Here is a 20,430-nt window from a genome sequence, read left to right as displayed (position 1 = left end):
GAACTAAACAACTAAACCCTAGTTGCGAGCCCAATAACAGTGACAGCCCATCAGCCCAAAACCCAAGAAAGAGTATCAGTTCGGCATGACCAAAGAGTTCGGTTCGGCACAACCAAAGAGTTCGGTCGCAGCCTACAGCTCGGTAAAAGCCAACCAATCAAGCTCTACTCTCAAAACCCAAGAAAGAGTATCGGTTCGGCACAACCAAAGAGTTCGGTCGCAGCCTACAGCTCGGTAAAAGCCAACCAATCAAGCTCTACTCTCAGATCGGCAAAAGAACCAATCAAGCTCTACTCTCAGATCGGCAAAAGCTAATCGGCAAAGTTCAGCAGTTCGGTCTCAGTGTTCGACCGAACAAAGAGATAGTGGACCCATGCAGGATCTCCACGACCTCCATTACACCCACGATCTATTTAGTGGTGTTAAGCAGTTATCAACCATCCACGATCTAGTGAGTGGTGCTGCAAACCACGATCTTAGTTCAATGTATAAATAGAACCTAGATCAGATAGACAGGGGTTAAGCTCTCTAGATCCTGAATCTTATAGCAAATCAGTATTGTAATCTGTAAGCGAGACCAAGCAATACAAATTTGCCCTCTCTTCTTCCCGTGGACGTAGATTTACCTCAGTAAATCGAACCACGTAATTTTCCGTGTTGTGATCATTTATTACTTGCATTTATTCCCATCAAAAATTCGCCACATCATCAATACGTCAGCTGATTTTGCGTGAACTGCATCATTAGTCTCTAACATTTTGGATTGTGATGCCACATTTATCTAATTTTAGGAAATTCAGAAAAAATCGCAGTAGAGGCTGAACTATTTACTTTCTATAATTCCTTAGGCCATCCACAATAGGAATAGCCCAGCAATAGCCCAGCCATAGCCTAGCCATTGCCACATCATCAGCACTAACAATCCTCTTGCCACATCATCAAAACAAGCAAATAGCCCAGCAATAGCCCAGCCATAGCCTAGCCACATACTATCCACATCACTATTAACAAATATGTACAAAATGAAATAATTAACAATCACACAATATACGGAATTAAATTTACGACACAAAAATGAGAAAATTCACTAATATTAATAAAATTTAAAAAGTACATTAATTTAAAAAAATTACATAATAATAAAAAAAAACTAACGTCGTGCAGTCCTCCGCGCCCATAACTCTTCAATTAAATCCTTTTGGAGTCGAATATGAGCCTCCGTTTGGCGCATGTCGGCATGTGCTTGGAGGCGGCCGTCTTCATCGTGGGGTACCCCACTCCGTACGTTAGGGGCGGCAACGCCGTGGCTTGGACCAGCTTCATTATCGTCGCTGGCCCAATCAGTCAGTTGTCCACCTTCATCTTCGACAATCATGTTGTGCATGATTATACATACGTACATTATATCAGCAATGCAGTCGACGTGCCACAAACGCGTTGGCCCCTTAACTGCCGCCCATCGAGCCTGGAGCACACCAAATGCGCGTTCTACGTCCTTGCTCGCCGACTCCTGCCGTGCCGCAAAGTAGGTCTTCTTCTCATCTCCTGGGCATCGGATCGTCTTCACAAAGACGGGCCACCTAGGGTATATCCCATCCGTCAAGTAGTAGCCCATATCATGTCGGTTGTCGTTGGCGACAAAACTGATGGCCGGACCGACACCCTGACACTGCTCGTTGAAAAGTGGCGACGAGTTGAGGATGTTGAGATCGTTGTTCGAACCAGCTATCCCAAAATACGCATGCCAAATCCACAGCCGGTAATCAGCTACGGCCTCGAGGATCATCGTGGGATTCTTTCCCTTGTAGCCGGTAGTGTACATCCCCTTCCAGGCGGCGGGGCAGTTCTTCCACTCCCAATGCATACAATCTATGCTGCCTAACATCCCTGGGAACCCATGCTGTTCCCCGTGCATCCACAGCAGATCCCGGCAGTCATCGGGGGTAGGGCTTCGAAGGTACTGATCACCGAATATTTCAATCACGCCCTGACAGAAATACTTCATACACTCCAGGGCAGTCGTCTCACCGATGTGGAGGTACTCGTCTCACATGTCTGCAGCGCCTCCGTAGGCCAACTGCCGGATTGCCGCAGTGCACTTTTGAATAGGAGTGTGGCCGGGTCTGCCAGCCGCATCGTGCCTAAAGCGGAAATAAAGATATCGTTGCTCCAATCCGTTAACAATACGCATAAACAGGGACCTGCGCATCCTAAAACGGCGCCTGAAAAGGTTGGCGTTGAACCGCGGCTCCTGTGCGAAGTAGTCTTCGTATAGGCGCTGATGTGCAGCTACGTGATCACGATCAATCACCGCTCGACGGTGTACCACTGGTCGAGGTCGAGGTACCGCCGGCTGCAAGGCCCCTCTGCATCCATTGATCAATCTCACGGTTCGTATAGGCATCTAGCGCTTCGTTCATTATACGCTCGTACTCCTCAGCATCCCCACCACTCCCACCACTACCACCGGCGTTACTCATTTCTAGGTGTTGATCTTGTACAGAAATTAAGATAGAGAGAGTACTCGTTAATACAAGTGGTGCGAATGAAAATGACGGGCAAGTCGCGTATATATAGTGTTTCAAAAACAAAAAAAAAATTTAAAAATTCGCGCTAGGCGGTGCGCTAGGCGATCCGGACGCTGCAATAGCGCCTAGCGGATCGCCTAGCGCACCGCCTAGAGCCACGGAACCGCCGAGCGCTAGGCGGTTTTTTTTCGCGAAATCCGCTAGGCGGCTGCAATAGATTGCCTAGCGGACCGCCTAGCGCCGGCGCTCGGCTAGGCGGTGCGCTAGGCGCTATTGTGGATGCTCTTACTGGTAAGGTAGTTCGTTTTTATATATCTATGACATCCACTTTTTGTGTATTACTAAAAAGTATTGATGCCCGGTAGAAATCTATGTGAAAACATACTTGGATATGAGACATAAATAGATGCAGATTTATGATTGGTTATGAAATATTTTAAAGACTGAAATATGACATTCCTATATTTGAAATAAGATTAAAGTCTAATTTTGGTCCCTTACATTTGTCCTAAAATTCTTTTTGGTCTCATACATTAAGTTTGTGACATTTTAATTCCTAACATATTGTTTTGGTACCTTTGGTCCCAAACAAAGCCACAAACTTAATGTATGGAAGCCGAAAAGAATTCTATGGAAAATGTACGAAACCAAAATTGGACTTTAGTCCAGATTATAATTAAGTTATTACATTGATCAAACATTTTGACTGTTAATTTTAATAAAAAAATGGTTATTTTGGACCAAAATAATATGTTTGGGACCAAAAAATATCAAAATAATATGTTATGGACTAAAAGGTCACAAACTTAATGTAAAAGACCAAAAAGAATTTTAGGGCAAATGTGAATGACCAAAATTAGACTTTAGTTTGAAATAAAGAGTAATTTTGATTAGATATAGTAATATTAAAATTTTTATATGAATAATGGAGGTTGGAATGTGTGTGTTAGTTAGGTGGGTGTGTATTGACGGAATTAGCCTTGGAAAGTGATGGGATACGAACTAAACAACTAAACAATAATTGCGAGCCCAATAGCAGTGACGGCCCATCAGCCCAAAACCCAAGAAAGAGTATCAGTTCGGCACAACCAAAGAGTTCGGTCACAGCCTATAGCTCGGTAAAAGCCGACCAATCGAGCTCAACTCTCAGTTCGGCACAACCAAAGAGTTCGGTCACAGCCTATAGCTCGGTAAAAGCCGACCAATCGAGCTCAACTCTCAGATCGGCAAAAGCTGATCGGCAAAGTTCAGCAGTTCGGTCTCAGTATTCGACCGAACAAGGAGATAGTGGACCCATGCAGGATCTCCACGACCTCCATTACACCCACGATCTATTTAGTGGTATTAAGCAGTTATCAACCCCACTACCAGGGCTACAAACCACGATCTTAGTTCGAATGTATAAATAGAACTTAGATCAGATAGACCAAGGTTAAGCTCTCTAGATCCTGAATCTTATAGCAAATCAGTATTGTAATCTGTAAGCGAGACCAAGCAATACAAATTTGCCCTCTCTTCTTCCCGTGGACGTAGATTTACCTCAGTAAATCGAACCACGTAATTTTCCGTGTTGTGATCGTTTATTACTTGCATTTATTCCCATCAAAAATTCGCTACATCATCACTGGCGCCGTCTGTGGGAAACAGAGAACCAAAACTGTGATAAAAGCGAGTTTTTGATCCTCTTCCACCAAAAAATGCGTACCAGATCACATAATACCCATACTTCCGTCCGTGATGAACGTGAGGAAGCTAGTCCAGCCCGTAGGTCTGGAAAACAGCCTCGGGAGAAATCTGCCTCCAGTTCTCACGGTGAAAGAACAAACCACTCAAAAAGTCATCGCACCGAGCCTCCCCAGCAGTTCGATTTGAATGAGGCTGTCAAGTTGTTCTTGGCTGAGAAGCAGGATGAGTTCTTAACATTCCTGCAAAAGAGCCAGAAGCCGGAGAAGAAAACGGCGGATTCTCCCTCCCCCTCCAGACATGAAAGTCACTACCGCAGTAGTGTCGTATCTTCCAGGAGAAAGAATCCTCACCACCGATATGTTCCTTCTCCTCCTTGTTACCGAAATCACAGGAGAACTCCATCTCCACCATACCGTAGAGATGTCGGATTCGCTATGTATGGAGCGCTGAAGACTCCATTTTCGGATGATATCACCAGAACTCCGTTGCCACAGAATTACCGAACTCCGTCAGTGACTTATGACGGGTTAGTGGATCCTCATGATTTCCTGGGACGCTATCAGTATAATATGGCGAACCAAGGTCTCAATGAGGTTCATATGTGTAAGCTGTTTCCCGAGCTGCTCATCGGGAACGCAAGAAGGTGGTTTGATAGCCTCCCTCAAGGCAGCATTAGATCTTACAGAGATCTAATGGATGCTTTTCATATGAGGTTCTTCCAGAAAGCGGAAACCCGAATCACTTCGGCTCAGCTGCTTTCTATACGTCAAGGTCGCGATGAAAAGATTAGCGACTTCATGACAAGATTCCACAAGGAATGCCTACAAGTAGATGATCTCAATGATCTACTTGTCATTTCGGCATTCCAAAATGGAATTCTGCCAGGAGCTCTCTACAGAAAGCTCGTTGAATGCAGTCCGCAAACAGCTCAAGAGATGTGGGACATTGCGGACCAGTTTTCTCGGGCTGATGAGGCAGACCGTCGAAAACGGTCTTTAGACAGCTCTTCCAGAGGAGACAAGAGGAAGCCCGATCATAGCGATCAGGGGCATCCTCGCCGAACTCCTTTTGAAAGAATTCAAAGGGCACCGGTACAAGACAGGTTGGGACCACGTCTCAATCTTGAGAAACCCCCCGCTCAGTTCGTACCATTGAACAAGTCGAGAGCGGAAATTGCTCTGGCATTAGTAAATGCAGCAAGGAGACTGCGGCCATATTTCTATGCTCACAAGGTATGCGTCTTAACCGATCTTCCACTTCGGCAAGTTTTGACTAAGCCAGAAGCATCAGGCAGAATTGCCAAGTGGGCCATAGAGTTGGGAGAACATTCAATAGAATATCTACCTCGGAAAGCCATCAAGGGACAAGCCTTGGCAGATTTTCTTGTAGAGGCAAAGTTCGATCAGGCAATCCCTATTATTGCCGAACAGAAAAATCCTACCAATGATGAACTAACACAGCCCCAGAAACCCGAAGTAGAGCCGCCGGACTGTTGGATTGGATTCGTAGATGGAGCTTCGAATAAGACAGGAAGTGGAGCTGGTATTCTACTTATCGCTCCCGACGGACACGAAGTAACTTATTCACTTCGGTTCTTATTCCCAACCACTAATAACGAAGCCGAATACGAAGCCCTTCTTGCCGGACTTCAGTTAGCGCAACATCTACTTGTCAAATCTCTCAAAATTCATTGTGATTCGCAAGTCATAGTGAATCACATGCTGGGTACAAGTGAAGCCCGTGGTGAAAGGATGAAAAAATACTTGGACAAAGCGCAAAGTATTAGCCGAAATTTCTCTTATTTTCGGATAATCCACATTCCCAGAGCGGGAAATAGCCGAGCAGATACTTTAAGTAAGTTGGCCTCATATCCGAGCTCAAAGGTGGAGGAATTACCGCACAGAAGCATTGATGAAGCTGAAGTACACTCAGTAACCAGTTCACCAAACTGGATGACGCCAATATTAAAGTATCTAGATCAAGGACAACTGCCCGAGGATAAGAGAGAAGCAAGGAAAATCACATGCCGAGCACGTCGGTATGAACTTCATGAAGGAGTCCTATACAGAAAGTCCTACCTTCAACCGTTATTGCGATGTGTAGGACCAGAAGAGACGGATTACATCCTTAGAGAAGTTCATGAAGGATCTTGCGGTAGCCACATCGGAGCTAGAGCATTAGCTAAAAAAGTTCTGAGATGGGGATATTATTGGCCAACTTTGGTACAAGAAGCAGTACAGCTAGTTAAGAAATGTACGAAATGCCAAATCCATGCAAATATCCCAAGGACGCCGCAGACTGATCTATGTGCTATGCAAAGCCCTTGGCCTTTTATGCAATGGGGCATAGACATAGTAGGACCACTACCACAAGCTCCTCGGCAAATGAAATTCTTGATCGTTGCCGCGGATTACTTCACAAAGTGGGTGGAGGCCGAACCATTAGCTACGATAACAAGCTCAAAGGCATTAGATTTTGTCTGGAAGAACATAGTTTGCCGATTTGGCATACCCCATATCCTCATTTCAGATAATGGGACTCAGTTTACTGACAAAACATTCAAGAATTGGTGCCAAGAGTTGAATATTCAACAGCGGTTCACTTCAGTCTCTCACCCACAAGCAAACGGACAAACGGAAGTAACAAACCGTACTTTGGTGAAAGGATTAAAAGCTCGGTTAGAACAAGCCAAAGGACAATGGGTAGAAAATCTTCCTCAAGTCCTATGGTCTTACCGAACTACACCAAAAACCTCCAACGGTGAAACTCCGTACAGTCTAGTGTACGGCACTGAAGCCGTAATTCCGGTTGAGATCGGCATACCCAGCCCCCGAACCCTTCATTTCTCAACAGAACTGAATGACGACGGACTGAGAGCCGAACTAGATCTTGCCGAAGAAAGAAGAGAATTGGCCTTCATAAAAGAAGCCAAGTACAAGGAGCAAGTAACCCGGTATTATAACCAAAGGGTGAAAAAGCTGCAGTTTCAAGTGGGAGATCTCGTATTGAGAAACAATGAAGTAAGCCGAGCAGAAAAGCTGGGCAAACTTGAACCCACATGGGAAGGTCCGTATCGGGTGTCAGAAGTCCTGGGAAAAGGGTCTTATAAATTAACCCACATGTCAGGAGAACAAGTACCCCGAACATGGCATATTTCCAACCTCAAGAAGTTCTATTTGTAAGAGACAAGGTCCGGTCAGTCTTGTGTCTAGTTCGGTCCTAGGGTTATGTGCTTTCATGTTTTTATTGTTCTTGTGTCTAGTTCGGTCCTAGGGTTATGTGCGTTTTGTCTCTTACAAATGTTACTGAGGTATATTGTTCCTTAAAGGCTGATCCCCTTTTTTTTAGAGCATGTATTAAAGACAATTGTGAGTCCAAGCTTCTAAGGAAGATACAAGATTCCACAGTTCAGCTTAAGAAACAAGCAATTCGTCTGAAACGAACTGCAATAAGCCGAAAACCACTTCGGTTAACTAGGGAAAGTCCAATCCAAGCGATAAAACTCGCCAAATAAGGACACAAACTAAGTCCGGTCAAAGAAGAGTTTACTTCATAAGACCAAGGACGAGTACGCTAACTCAGTCCGGTCAAAGAAGAGTTTACTTCATAAGACCGAGGACGAGTACAATAAATGAAATAAAAAATCGCTGAACTGTAAATACGCAGTGATAGAAGCGAAATGAAAAAATTTCATTTACTAAGTCTTGTTGGGCATACAATTCCGCTGCCCTACGAGAATGCGTTACACCATTACAAAGGACTACTCTACTGTCTACGGTTGCTAAAGTTGAGCCACCTATCCAAAAAGTCCTCATGATGCTGAGTTCGGGCGTTCCGAGCAGTTGAAGAATCAGTAGGTGGACGAGATGCTCTGATCGACCTACCGCCTCTTCTCTAAGTCCGGGAAGTTCTAGCACCTCGGCGGCGAAGAGTCTCTTCACGAAGCATTCGCTGATCTTGCTCACTCATATTCACCACTCCTCTACGAACTTCAGGGCGTTCTTGTCTTGACGTTTCCGGTTGCTCCTGAGTCCGTTGCTGACTTGGAGTAGGTTCTTGTCTTGACGTTTCCGGTTGCTCCTGAGTCCGTTGCTGACTTGGAGTACGTTCTTGTCTTGACGTTTCCGGTTGCTCCTGAGTCCGGTGCTGATTTGGAGTAGAAGTTTGAGTAAGTGGATCCGAGGTTTGAGTTGGAGCGTGAGCGTCTGTTAGCGGGAAACGGCTAAGGAATCTCTCGATCGCGGGATGCCGGGAAAGAATGATGTCGTACAGAGAAGCCAAGCGCCGCAATGATTTCACAACTTGTTGGCAAGCCGAGCTCTCCAGCACATTGTTCTTCCGGAGTACATGAAGCTTCTCCCACAGTTCATCAACTTGATTCTGAACTTCGGATATAGTCATTCCCCCGCGCCCGCTGATGAAGTCTTCATATGCAGTCCTCTCAGCGATGACAGTATTCAGCTCGGCCTCCAGATCTTTTTTTATGGACTCTAAGTCCTTATTGTTGGACTCCAGCTCCACTAAACGAGCCAAGAGTTCATCATACTTCATCTGGTCATCTATAGCTTTTTTATCAGCTTCATTTAAAGCCAAAGAGTATAGCCGCTTCCAGTGAAGTACCTCCAGCTCCTTAGAGTTAAGAATGCGAAGCAGCTATGTCAGTTCGGCATTTCAGTTTACCGAGCAGGCAGTAAACCACAATAGGAGTAAAAGAGATTAAGAAAAGCTATAAGGAAGACACGAGTGTAGAAAGAAGAATTTTTTTTCATTCGCAAGAAAAAATTTACACAAGGAGGGCTTCAAGGCCATTTTACAAATAGAAAGAAGGAAACTAAACTAAGAGAAGGGAGACGAAATCATACTTCGCCAGTTTCGTCTCCGGCTTCCCTGTGGGTTTCAGCTTCTTTCTCCTTGTCGACCTCGGTCTCAGCCTCGGCCTCCCTCCTCCCTCCCTCCTGCTCGGCGCCCCCATCGCCGATCTGCTGCATCTCTTGCTCGGCGTGCCCGTCGCCGGACTGCTGATCCTTCTGCTCGGTCTCCTTGCCGGCCTCATTTTCCTGCTCACCCTCTTCTTTGAAAATTGAAGCGGGTGAAACAGGCCCCAAGGAGGCAAAGATGGCCTCCATGTTCTCGTCACGGTCAGCACGGCAATTACGGACTCGTTCAGCAGAAAGCAGGACCGATGAAGACGCAAGCTCCTCAAGGAGCGGCAGACTCTGGAGACGCGCTGCAATCTCTCGGCCATACAGCGGCAAGACGACTTCGGGTTCCTGCTCAGCATTATCGGTCATCAATTTCAGCAGATCACCGATAAGGGCCGAAAATTGATTGCTCAAAAAGAGTTTCTCCGTGTAAACACGGAGAGCCTCCCCCTGAGCAACCACGGCAGCCGCCTCCCCCTGTTTCGACCGCTCTCTCTGGATGATGAGCTGGTCTTTGGCACGTTGGGCTTCATCCTGAGCCGAGATCATAGCGGCCCTTGCCTTCTCAAAGTCTGCCCGAGCCTGTTCGGCCTGGTGACGAGCAGCATTCAAATTCCTTTGCATCTCATCATAATCGCTGGACGCTTTAGAGAGTTCAACTGTGACGAGTTTGCAGAGCATATTGTTCCTCTGAAAATGGAAAAAGGAAAAAGTCAACAGAGGGGCCACAAAAAAAATATATACGAAAGAAGCAAAGCCAGAAAATCAAGAAGAAAATTCACCTCTACAAAGTCCTTTGGCCATAAAAAGGGCTCAGAGATATGTTCCGAAGTGGCCGTAACCACTCCTGATCCATAACCCCCCTGGACAATGTCTCTCTCTGGCGCTTTTGGGGGTTTCTGAGTCTTCGCCTTCCCCTTTGCCGAGGTCGATCCCGGCTTTTTTGGATCCGAAGACTGACTCGAAGAGGTCTTCTGCCTCTTCGGATTCTTCTCGGCATCAGACGCTGAGCTGGTGTTTTTCTGTTTCTCCGGCTCCTTTGATTCGGAGGATTTGCGACCAAGCCTGCTTAGCATGTTCACTGCCAAAAAGCGAGAAAACAAAGTTAGTTTTCGCCGCTAAAGCAGTAAAGCATAAAAAAGAAATCCTCACCCTCAGTCTCTTCGTCCGAAGACGAGGAGTCGAACACGAAGTCACCCTTGACGAGCTCAGATTCCAAATACTGTTTCCTAATCATGGGAATCTTATTGAGCCCGCCCTCGAGCTCGTCCAACGGTTCTACCCGAGGATGAGGAATTACGGACTTCGGCCCTCTCCAGGAAAAGTCCGGAGCCGCTGTCCTATTGTAAAAAAAGAAGCGATTTTTCCACATCGGCCATTTGGTTTTACAGAAGGCTCTAAAGGGCTGTAAAGGGATCAAGTAAAACCAGGATCCCTTTCTCTTAAACTGAAAGAAATTAAGGATTGCCCTCAGAGACAGATCCTTTTCTAGTCTACGCAGCTCGGCAGCAAAGGCCGATAAGTGCCTCCAAGAATTTGGAGTCACCTGACCTAAAGGAAGTTGAAAAAAATCAAGAAGCTCTACAAAGGCAGGGGGAAGAGGGAAACGAAGCCCGCATTCTAAGCAGGCTTCGTAAACGGTGGCATAACCCTCCGGCGGCGAGTTAGCCCTATGAATGTCGTCGGGAATCACCACTAACCCCCCAGGAAGAAAATATTTTCCGTGTAAGGATATCACAATATCCTTACTCAAAATGCTGTGAAAATATTCTACCGTCTTCTCCCCGGACCTTTTCCGGCCAGAAGACCCCTTACCCCCCTTCCTACCACTACCTGATTCAGAAACAGATTCAGAAGAAGAAGACATGATTCTTACTCTTTGATGGTCGAAAGTCTCTGAAGAAATTCTTGAAGAAGCGGAAGAAAATTTTACGAAAAAGAGAGAGAATACAGAAGAAATAATCGCAAAAGTATTCCCATGATGAAGAGAGGAAATATTTATCAGATTCGCAAAGGCATTTCAAATTCGTCGCACCGTTTCAAATCCCACTTTTTCTGGATTCTCTGGCCGGATTTGCTGTCACATTTAATGCAGACACGTGCGGAGCACGTCCCCTGACGTCAGCCTCCCCCTTACACTTATCCGAAATGCCGAAGTGATTCACTTCGCTTTTCGGGGGGGGTGGTGATGGGATACGAACTAAACAACTAAACAATAATTGCGAGCCCAATAGCAGTGACGGCCCATCAGCCCAAAACCCAAGAAAGAGTATCAGTTCGGCACAACCAAAGAGTTCGGTCACAGCCTATAGCTCGGTAAAAGCCGACCAATCGAGCTCAACTCTCAGTTCGGCACAACCAAAGAGTTCGGTCACAGCCTATAGCTCGGTAAAAGCCGACCAATCGAGCTCAACTCTCAGATCGGCAAAAGCTGATCGGCAAAGTTCAGCAGTTCGGTCTCAGTATTCGACCGAACAAGGAGATAGTGGACCCATGCAGGATCTCCACGACCTCCATTACACCCACGATCTATTTAGTGGTATTAAGCAGTTATCAACCCCACTACCAGGGCTGCAAACCACGATCTTAGTTCGAATGTATAAATAGAACTTAGATCAGATAGACCAAGGTTAAGCTCTCTAGATCCTGAATCTTATAGCAAATCAGTATTGTAATCTGTAAGCGAGACCAAGCAATACAAATTTGCCCTCTCTTCTTCCCGTGGACGTAGATTTACCTCAGTAAATCGAACCACGTAATTTTCCGTGTTGTGATCGTTTATTACTTGCATTTATTCCCATCAAAAATTCGCTACATCATCAGAAAGTGAGGAGGAAAAGCTCGCAATCTTATCTCGTGCAGTCTCACAACTTCTCCTTTGCCACCAAAAACACAAATTCATCAAGCAAAAATGTTGCTCTCAAACGCCAAAGTGTTTCTCCCTTGCGTTCCATCCACATCTTCATCTTCATCTTCATCTTCGCATTCAGCAATTCAAATTGTGTGTAGATCTGTTGCTCCTTCTGAGACATGCTCCATTGTCACAAGCAGGAGAGCCATCGCTCTCTCTCTCGCGACCGCTGCCGGTTTTCTCTCCGGCACCAATTACAAGGCCGGCGCCGCCATTTTGGAGGCGGATGAAGATGACGAGCTGATGGAGAAGGTGAAGAGAGATAGGAAGAAGAGGCTCGAGATCAACTCATCAACTCAGGAAAAAGGTTCATTCAGTTTTTGAATTTATTAGTAGATTTCATTAGCCTTTGATTGCATTGTTAGTATAATTGGTATACATGTTTGATGCAGCATACCTGCAAGATGCTGTTTGCAAACTGAGCAAAATAGGGCAGGCTATTGAGAAGAAGGACCTTGCTGAAGCAAATTCTGTTATTGTGTCAGCCAAGGATACAACTGAATGGCTCCAGAAGGTTAATTCTGCCCTCAACAAGGTAGGTAGGTGTGTGTGTTAAAAACTAATACTATCACTTTGCTTTGAATGCTCATTTCCAACTTGATTGAATGGCAGTTGAGTTCTAGTGAAGAGGAGAAGACACAGGCTGATCTGTTCCAACTGTCAATGGCCTCCTTATTCTCATCCAGTGAGTTTTAACTATAATTAATTTCCAAATTATGTGCTTGTATTAGAATTGGAGACATATTTTTGGATTGGATGCAGTTTCTGAAAAAGATGAAGAAGGGTCTAAGATAGCATTTGTGGCATCTGCAACTGCCTTTGAGAAGTGGACCACTCTATGTGGGTTGGCTGGACAACTCAAAGGCCTTTGAACTTCCAACACATTCCCATTCTTCCCTTGTAACTCACTCAATTTAATTATTGCAACATTTTCTATTTTTTTAAATCCCATCCTTGCTCCTTGAGAAAAATAAATACTACCAAGGCCTTTTTGTAGAACGAAACTTCATTTGTGCATGTGTATATGTAAATGTATGTGTTAAGCCCAAACTCCACATTACATTATATTACTAGTACTTGCATATCTTTGAATATTTTACCTTTATGCAGAATCTTAATCAACGGATTGAACTCTTCTGTTCGTCAATTTGTAAAGCGTGATATTTTCAGTCATATTCTATTCTATTTTTTATTCGAGGAGAATCACATTCTTAAGTATGACTTTACATCACAATCTTCACCCAGTATACCATCGGACAAAAGATGCTAATTTGGCAACAGGATAATGTATCCCTTCAATATAGTTTCATTTCCAAGACATTTATTTTGAATAATGAAACAAACTGAACAGAGTTTATTATTTCAAACACAGGTAATTAACATCCATCCTAAATTTCTCCACCACCAAAACACTAATAAATACTATTTCCTTGTCAATTTAAGTGAATGTCAAAATTAGAGGTTGCAGAGTTCATCCTATCTATCAATACAAAGGTCGGCAGCAGCATATAATACAATACAAGAAGCAATAAACTTGAGAAATCGTGTAACAAGCATGCTAGAAACTTAGATGAAACTAGCTGAATATATGATCTAGCACCTAAAAAAGAATAATTTTTACACTCACTGCAGAAGACGAAGTTGCAGCTTGTTATAGTTCTGAAAGAATGGCTGGAATGTAGTGGGACAATTCTGCAGTTAGCGACTGAAATCCATTGACAAGCTGTGTGTGAAACTCTTCGTCTTCGTCGCCAATCAAGCGAAAGTGGACGCTGATAGAACGCTTGCACACTGCCATGAATTCTAGGAGTGCGGCAATGAGCTGCTGCAGCTCCTGCGACCGCAGTCTGGTAGCAGGCTCACCTGAAAGGAATGCCGTGCAAACACTCAGAACTCCGCTGTTCACTTGGACGGCGACAGATCCCTGGAGTGTTGATCGCCTTCTGAGCTGCGAGGTTCCTCGAGCTCGTTTCTCAGTGCTGCTGTTCTCGTTTCAATCATCCCAATCGCATTCTCCACGGGAGAGAACTCTAGTGATTCTGATTTTATCACCTGCAGACGGTTTACTAGGGACGGGAATGAACCGTCGGTGTGTACTACTGTACGCCGTTTCCATTTTTGGTGAAAGGAGTATCAAATAAAAACCTATCAAAGACACGCGCACGCACACAAAGTGGAAATGTTGTCTCCCTTCGGCTTCCCAAATCCTCATCTTCCATAACTGGATCTACAGCTGTTATCTGCAGGTAGCAAACTTCTGCCTGTAGTTTGTCTAGAGTCTGGTATTACGTGCAATGTTGTACCATCCATTCTCGACTCGTATATGTGACTGAGTTTCTCCATTATATCACGTCTCGAGCTTCTCTATATACATACTCTTTCCTGTCAAGCTTCCCAAAATTTTCACCATAGAACCCTACTCTATAATATGTTGCATCTGCAAAAGGTATGGGGCTCGATTCCTGCTCAAGAATTGACTCGTATATGTTTGTCAGCATCGTGTGGCACTTGGCTAATTGTCCGTATGCCCTCCTGCTTTTGTACACTGGAATCGAATAACTAGTTCTAGGATGCTGGCGCAGAAGTGGTGGAGAGAAGAGCTTATTTACAAGTTGCAGGTACTTAAGAGCTGACTCAACCGTAAGTTTTGAAAGCATGCGCAGCGGTGGCGTCCGTCGCCACCGCCGTCCGCGCAGCTGGCACGGACGCCATCCGCCGCCGCTGCGCTCGCGCCGCTGGCACGGCGCTGCTCGATGTATCGAGCACGTCCGTGCCAGCGGACGCACACGTGGCGCGCTCCCATTCGTCAACGGCGTAGCCGTTGCATTTAAACGTTTTTTATTTTTATTTTTTTAAAAAATCGTTTTTTATTAAAAAAACCGATAAAAAAAAATTTCACTTCCCCAAAAAAATATATCCGTTTATAACCGTTTTTTACACCTTTTTAATTTTTTTTTCATTTTTTTAACCCCAAAAATACACACTTTCATCTATAAATACCCCCAATTTCACCCCAAAAATTCACATCAAACTACACAACTCTCATCATCATTCTCCAATATCCATTCTCATCTCCATTCTCTCATATCCATTTTCATCTTCATTCTCTCATACCCTACAACATCACTATGTCCGGCCAAGACGATAACCCTTCGGGCTCCCACGGTTGGAACCCCGAATGGTTCGGTTCACAACCGTTTCCTAGTTCGGAAACGGAATATTCGGCCCCTCCTCAAACCCAAGATTCGGCCGTTCCGGGTGGCTACCGTCCATACCCAATCGACGACCAAGGTGCCTCCGAAGGGCGCTACGGGTGGACACCGGAGCCTAGGCCTCGCGCCCCTTCCCAAATGCCGATTCCTCCATCTCGCGCCGGTGTCCGCACACCGTACTCACCGGCGGAGATGGAAAGATTGTTCAAGGCGTACTTGGAAATCTCCGAAGATGCGGTGGTTGGAACGAACCAATCCGCCGATCACTTTTGGTGGCGTGTCTCTACCCGGTACAATGCAAACAGGCCGTCCGAAACGATCGAGCGCAACGAGAGTATGGTGCGCAACTGCATCGGCCGAGCCAACGAAGAAATTGGCAAGTTCAACGGCTATTTCATCCAGGAGTCCCGGAATGCCGGGAGCGGCCGAAGCGAGGTCGACATCATCACCGCCGCGCTGAGCACCTACCAATCCATGAACGGTAAGTCGTTCAAATATCTTAACGTTTGGCAGGAGACGCGGACGCACCCGAAGTATAAGAGAGGCATAACATCCTCCTCTAGCGGCTCCTCCAAACGATCAAGGTCGGTAGCCCTATCCGACTCCGGCTCGGAAGAAGTGGCTAGCCAACTCGCCGGAGCTAACTTGGGTAGCCCCGACGCCGGACCGAGCGGTTCCCAACGCCGCCCCCAAGGAAGGAAGAAGGCGGCGGCCAACCGTCGTCGCGGCTCGACTCCCGAAGCCGCTCCCGCTCCCTATGTGCCACCTCCACCCCCGAACAACTCGCTGTGGATGCTCTTAAGCCAACTCAATATGGCCGATAGGTCATCTATGACCCCCACGCAACTTGAAACACACGAGACCATGATAAAAGGTCTCCAAAAATAATTGGGGTTGATCCCGCCGGATGCGTAGTCTTATTAAGAGTTTAATTATGTAATTTTTAATTTTTAGGATTTTAATTATGTAATTTTTAATTTTAAGGAGTTTAATTATGTAATTTTTAATTTTTAGGATTTTAATTATGTATTTTTTAATTTTATTTGTAATTTGTAATATTTATTGTGGTTTTTAAATGGATTTTAATATTATGGAAATGTTTTTGTTTAATTGAATTTTATATTAATTGTGTTCGTCCTTGCGGAAGAGCACAGTTGTGGGTGTTGTGCTCTTGCCAGAGAGCAGACATGAATAGTACCGCCCGGGCCCATAACCGTGCCGCTGGCAAGAGCACGGTTGTGGATGCTCTGAAGCGCCATATCCTGGGTTTTTTTCTTTTTTTATTCTAGACTACTGGACTTTTTTTTATTCTACCTTTGGGAGAGACGCATGACCCTTATGCGTCTCCTTTTAATAAAACGCATGACGGAGAGCGTCTTTCATAGAGACGCATGAGGGACATGCGTCGTTAAATTTTTTATTTTTTTCTTTATTTTTTTAAAAAACGCATAAGCGTCATGTGTCACAGGCAAAGACGCATAAGCGTCATGCGTCTTTAACTTTTTTATTTTTATTTTTTATTTATTTTTATTTTTAATAGTGTCTTTAACTTACATACATATAGGGATGTTTTTTAAAAGCGTCCCAAAATTAATTCACCGACACTCCTTCTTTGCGTCCTTATTTTAATTTGACACGCCCACATATTTCCACCAAACCAACATTAGATTTTCTGAACCACTCTAATCCTACAACATCATCACATGATTCAACCCTTTTCAATTTCAATTCAAAATATTTATAAATAAATACACTTCAAATATACATACCATAGCATTTGTTCATCACGCTTACAACACTCCTCTCCCATCTAGATTCTTCGTCCACCATCAAAATAAATTTCTGCAAAATAATCAAATACCAATTCATAATATGCCTTTGAAAAGTAAATAATCAATCAAGACATTATTTGCTTACCACACGCATCCTTGAAGAAGAATTTCTCATTGGAATAAATGTTTTAGAGGATATAAAGATAGTTACTGTTCGTGGAATTAACTGTCTCATTCATTGCTATTTATAAAAGAGAAAAAAAGTATTTTAGAATTAGATTACATAGAAAATCTTCAATCCAAAAGGAGACAGTTATGTGTCTTCTAATAAAATAAAAATAAAATAAAATAAAATAAAATAAATAAAATAAATAAAAAAAGTTAAAGACGCATGACGCTTATGCGTCTTTAGAAAAAATTAAAAATTTAACGACGCATGTCCCTCATGCGTCTCTATGAAAGACGCATCTCTGTCATGCGTTTCATTAAAAGGAGACGCATGAGGGTCATGTGTCTCTCCCAAAGGCGGAATAAAAAAAAGTCCAGTACACTTGAGGAATGTTAAGTGTAGTCTAGAATAAAAAAAAGAAAAAACCCGCCATATCCTTCTACCTCGGCAGCTGAAGCCTCACAAGTTATCTTACCACTTACCATGGGACATATCCTGTGCAATGCTGAGACATGATCCGAGCTCCACACTCCATCATTTCTATATACGAGGGCCTAAACATAAAATCGTTTGTCACACAGGAACCAGATTCATATATTTCATACAAGTGGCTATTATATTTGAGATAATTCAAACCAACTGTGTAAAAATGGGTCACTCATCCCCTTAAAAGGCCTTATAACAGGAGAGGATTATCCAAGCATATAGAGAGAGGCACAATCATTATCAAGTCAATATGAGATAAGAAACATGGGTCTCAACATGCCCCCACACATGTGGGCAGGAATGATCATCGGTCTCACACACGCAAAACAAAAGAAAACCCATCATCAACTTGAGCTTACTCTGATACCATGTAAAAATGGGTCACTCACCCCCTTAAAAGGCCACACAACCAACAAATTTTTAGATTCAACCCGTAGAACAAATATGAATGTAAGATCTTCCCCGTGTCATCAGGCATAGTAAAATAACACTTGAAGGAAGGAACCAAGAAATGTAAAAAAGCAGAATCTTACCAGCATCACTACTCCAGCAACTGCAACAGCCACAGCACACTGCGCTGCTTCAGCCCAAGACTGCATCTCCTGGTGGGCATCACACAGGTGCAACAACCACATGATATGAAGATCTGGAACTGGAGCAAATGCCATTGCAAGTTTGTAGAAACTCTCTGCAGCAGCATATCTGTCAACTGTCATAACAGATGCCTAGAAGAAAACTAAATCAGTAAATAAGTTTACTTAAAAAAAGAGGTTGCACAAGTTTGAGATCAGTAACCAGGGTGGATAAGCTCTACCAGTAGCGCGTGTTCCAGGCTAGCATCAAGAGCCAGAAGTAGACTATCAGATAGTACTTTAACTTCTGACCAGGACCAATGATTATCAGACAATTGTTCACTGCTGGAAACAAGAGCTGTTTCTGGAAGACCACACTCTCTCAGTACAGAGGGGCTCTTAGATTCATCTGCCATCTCCTCCAAAGATTTCCGAAGACGGCACGCTTTGCCACTTTCTTCTAGAGTCCCATCAGTTTTCATATGTATAACTTGGACTTCAGACATCAATTCAGACATTGTAATGGTGAGCACAACACGCAATCTTGAAAGAGCTCTACAAAACAATTACACCTAGCTTTTGAGCAAGAAATAAGACAAAAGATTTGAAGACCAAGCAAGAAATAATATATACCTACCTGAACAAGTATCTGGAGCCCAATAACAGCTCTTTTCCTAATATTCTCATTACGAAAAACTCCAAGCCGAAGAAGATGGAAGGCAATTTGCTTTAGAAAACGATCATTTTCCCTCGACATTAAAGTTGCTCCATGACGCTCAAAGACATTATTGAAAACTGGAAACATAGCTTTCCAGAAAGCCAGAGGTTGATTATGAGAAAAGACTATCATAAATATAGATGTAATACAATCAAGTTTTCCATAATCAGTAGCAATGACACGGGATGCTACTGCTCCAGAGAACTTCTCAATTATTACAAGAACTTGAAGACTGACAGCAGCGCTAAGGTTTTCTTCCCAAAGTTCCTAAACAACACAGATGCATAGGATATTATAATAATATCGAACAATACCAAGGGTATTACTATCAGCATCAAACATCATACCAATTTTTGCCTCAATATTGGGTGCAAAGATTCTCTTAATGCTTGAGTTGAAGCTCCAATTCTAGAAGATTGGGCCTGAGCAAGAGCTTCCCTTAAGGAATATGGCTGACTAGGAGAGCTAAGCTGAGAGTTGACTCTTTGCCACAAATATCCATTTTCAGGTGTTCCCTGGGGCTGCATCAATCACACTTTTACATTTATAAAAGAAGTGATATATAATATTGAACTGTGAAAAGACACACATTTAGAAAAACATGACAAAATCAGATGATATGCATACTCCAACTTCTTGGCGTGCAGCTTCCAAAAGATACTGATTAATTGCAGGAGGAAGTCTCTCAGAATACTTTGATGAGAAGGGCTTATATCCAAATTGACTGTGAGAACTACTGCCCATGAGCAAGGTATCGTCAGGCTTCCTTTGCTGCCCATTATATAATCAACAACATGATAGTTAAGATCTATATTCCAGGAGGAGAATCACAGACATGTAAAATACCAAAACATCTGTTAACTGAAGGTGTAGTTTAATATCTGGACATTTCATAAACGTATATTAAAACTTGGCATAGATATTAACCATATTTTTCTCAATTGATATAATTAATAGTCCCTCCGTCCCAACTAAGTTAAGTCGTATTCCTTTTTGGGATGTCCCAACTAAATTGAGTTATTTCTTTTTTTGACAAAAAACAAAACATACAATCACTCTTACTTTATTTCATCACCTACTTACCCCCTCTTTATTTTTCCTATTTTATTCCTCTCTCCTATTTTTCTACACAATTTCTTAATTTCCATGTCCAAAAGTTTTGACTTTGGGAGTTAGGGAGTGTATCAGATAAACCAAACACAAACGATATATACCCCATGAACCGAGATGTCCAAGCAGACAACAGAGACATCCTTTACAGCTAATATGATAAATAAATTGGATCTTTCGCATTTATCTTCCCCTATTAGTGCTAAGAGCATCAGTCGTGGCGCGGAATTCCCGGCAAAATTCTCCGCAGAATTCCCAAAAACACCTCCTGCCACGTCATACGGACTTCCCACTGCACTGCCACGTTATAAGGAATTCCCACTGCACAATGGCGGACGTCCGCC

The 20,430-nt window shown here is 43.8% G+C and overlaps 1 protein-coding gene and 1 pseudogene across 1 annotated transcript; one reads left to right on the top strand and one right to left on the bottom strand.

Moving 5' to 3' along the window:
* The first annotated feature begins 11,976 nt into the window (after positions 1 to 11,976).
* Positions 11,977 to 13,151, top strand: LOC121807380 (thylakoid lumenal 16.5 kDa protein, chloroplastic-like). The gene is made up of 4 exons (XM_042207594.1): positions 11,977 to 12,354; positions 12,440 to 12,582; positions 12,660 to 12,732; positions 12,810 to 13,151. Exons 1-4 carry the CDS (start codon positions 12,048 to 12,050, stop codon positions 12,917 to 12,919), a joined length of 633 nt encoding a protein of 210 aa, XP_042063528.1. The 5' UTR covers positions 11,977 to 12,047; the 3' UTR covers positions 12,920 to 13,151.
* Positions 13,152 to 13,455: 304 nt separating this feature from the next.
* Positions 13,456 to 19,756, bottom strand: LOC121808837 (annotated as a pseudogene).
* Between the last annotated feature and the right edge of the window lie 674 nt (positions 19,757 to 20,430).

The sequence above is a fragment of the Salvia splendens genome, chromosome 6, assembly GCF_004379255.2.
Source record: "Salvia splendens isolate huo1 chromosome 6, SspV2, whole genome shotgun sequence".
NCBI classification, from domain to species: Eukaryota; Viridiplantae; Streptophyta; class Magnoliopsida; order Lamiales; family Lamiaceae; genus Salvia; species Salvia splendens.
The sequence above is the reverse complement of the archived record's forward strand: the minus strand, read 5'-3'. Positions and strand labels throughout refer to the sequence as shown.

What these genes read in the sequence shown, in the direction of transcription:
- LOC121807380 (XM_042207594.1), top strand. Translation starts at nt 12,048, where the DNA reads ATGTTGCTCTCAAACGCCAAAGTGTTTCTCCCTTGCGTTCCATCCACA. An exon ending in TTAATTCTGCCCTCAACAAG is followed by an intron (nt 12,583 to 12,659) that starts GTAGGTAGGTGT and finishes ATTGAATGGCAG; the next exon opens with TTGAGTTCTAGTGAAGAGGA. An exon ending in GGCCTCCTTATTCTCATCCA is followed by an intron (nt 12,733 to 12,809) that starts GTGAGTTTTAAC and finishes GATTGGATGCAG; the next exon opens with TTTCTGAAAAAGATGAAGAA.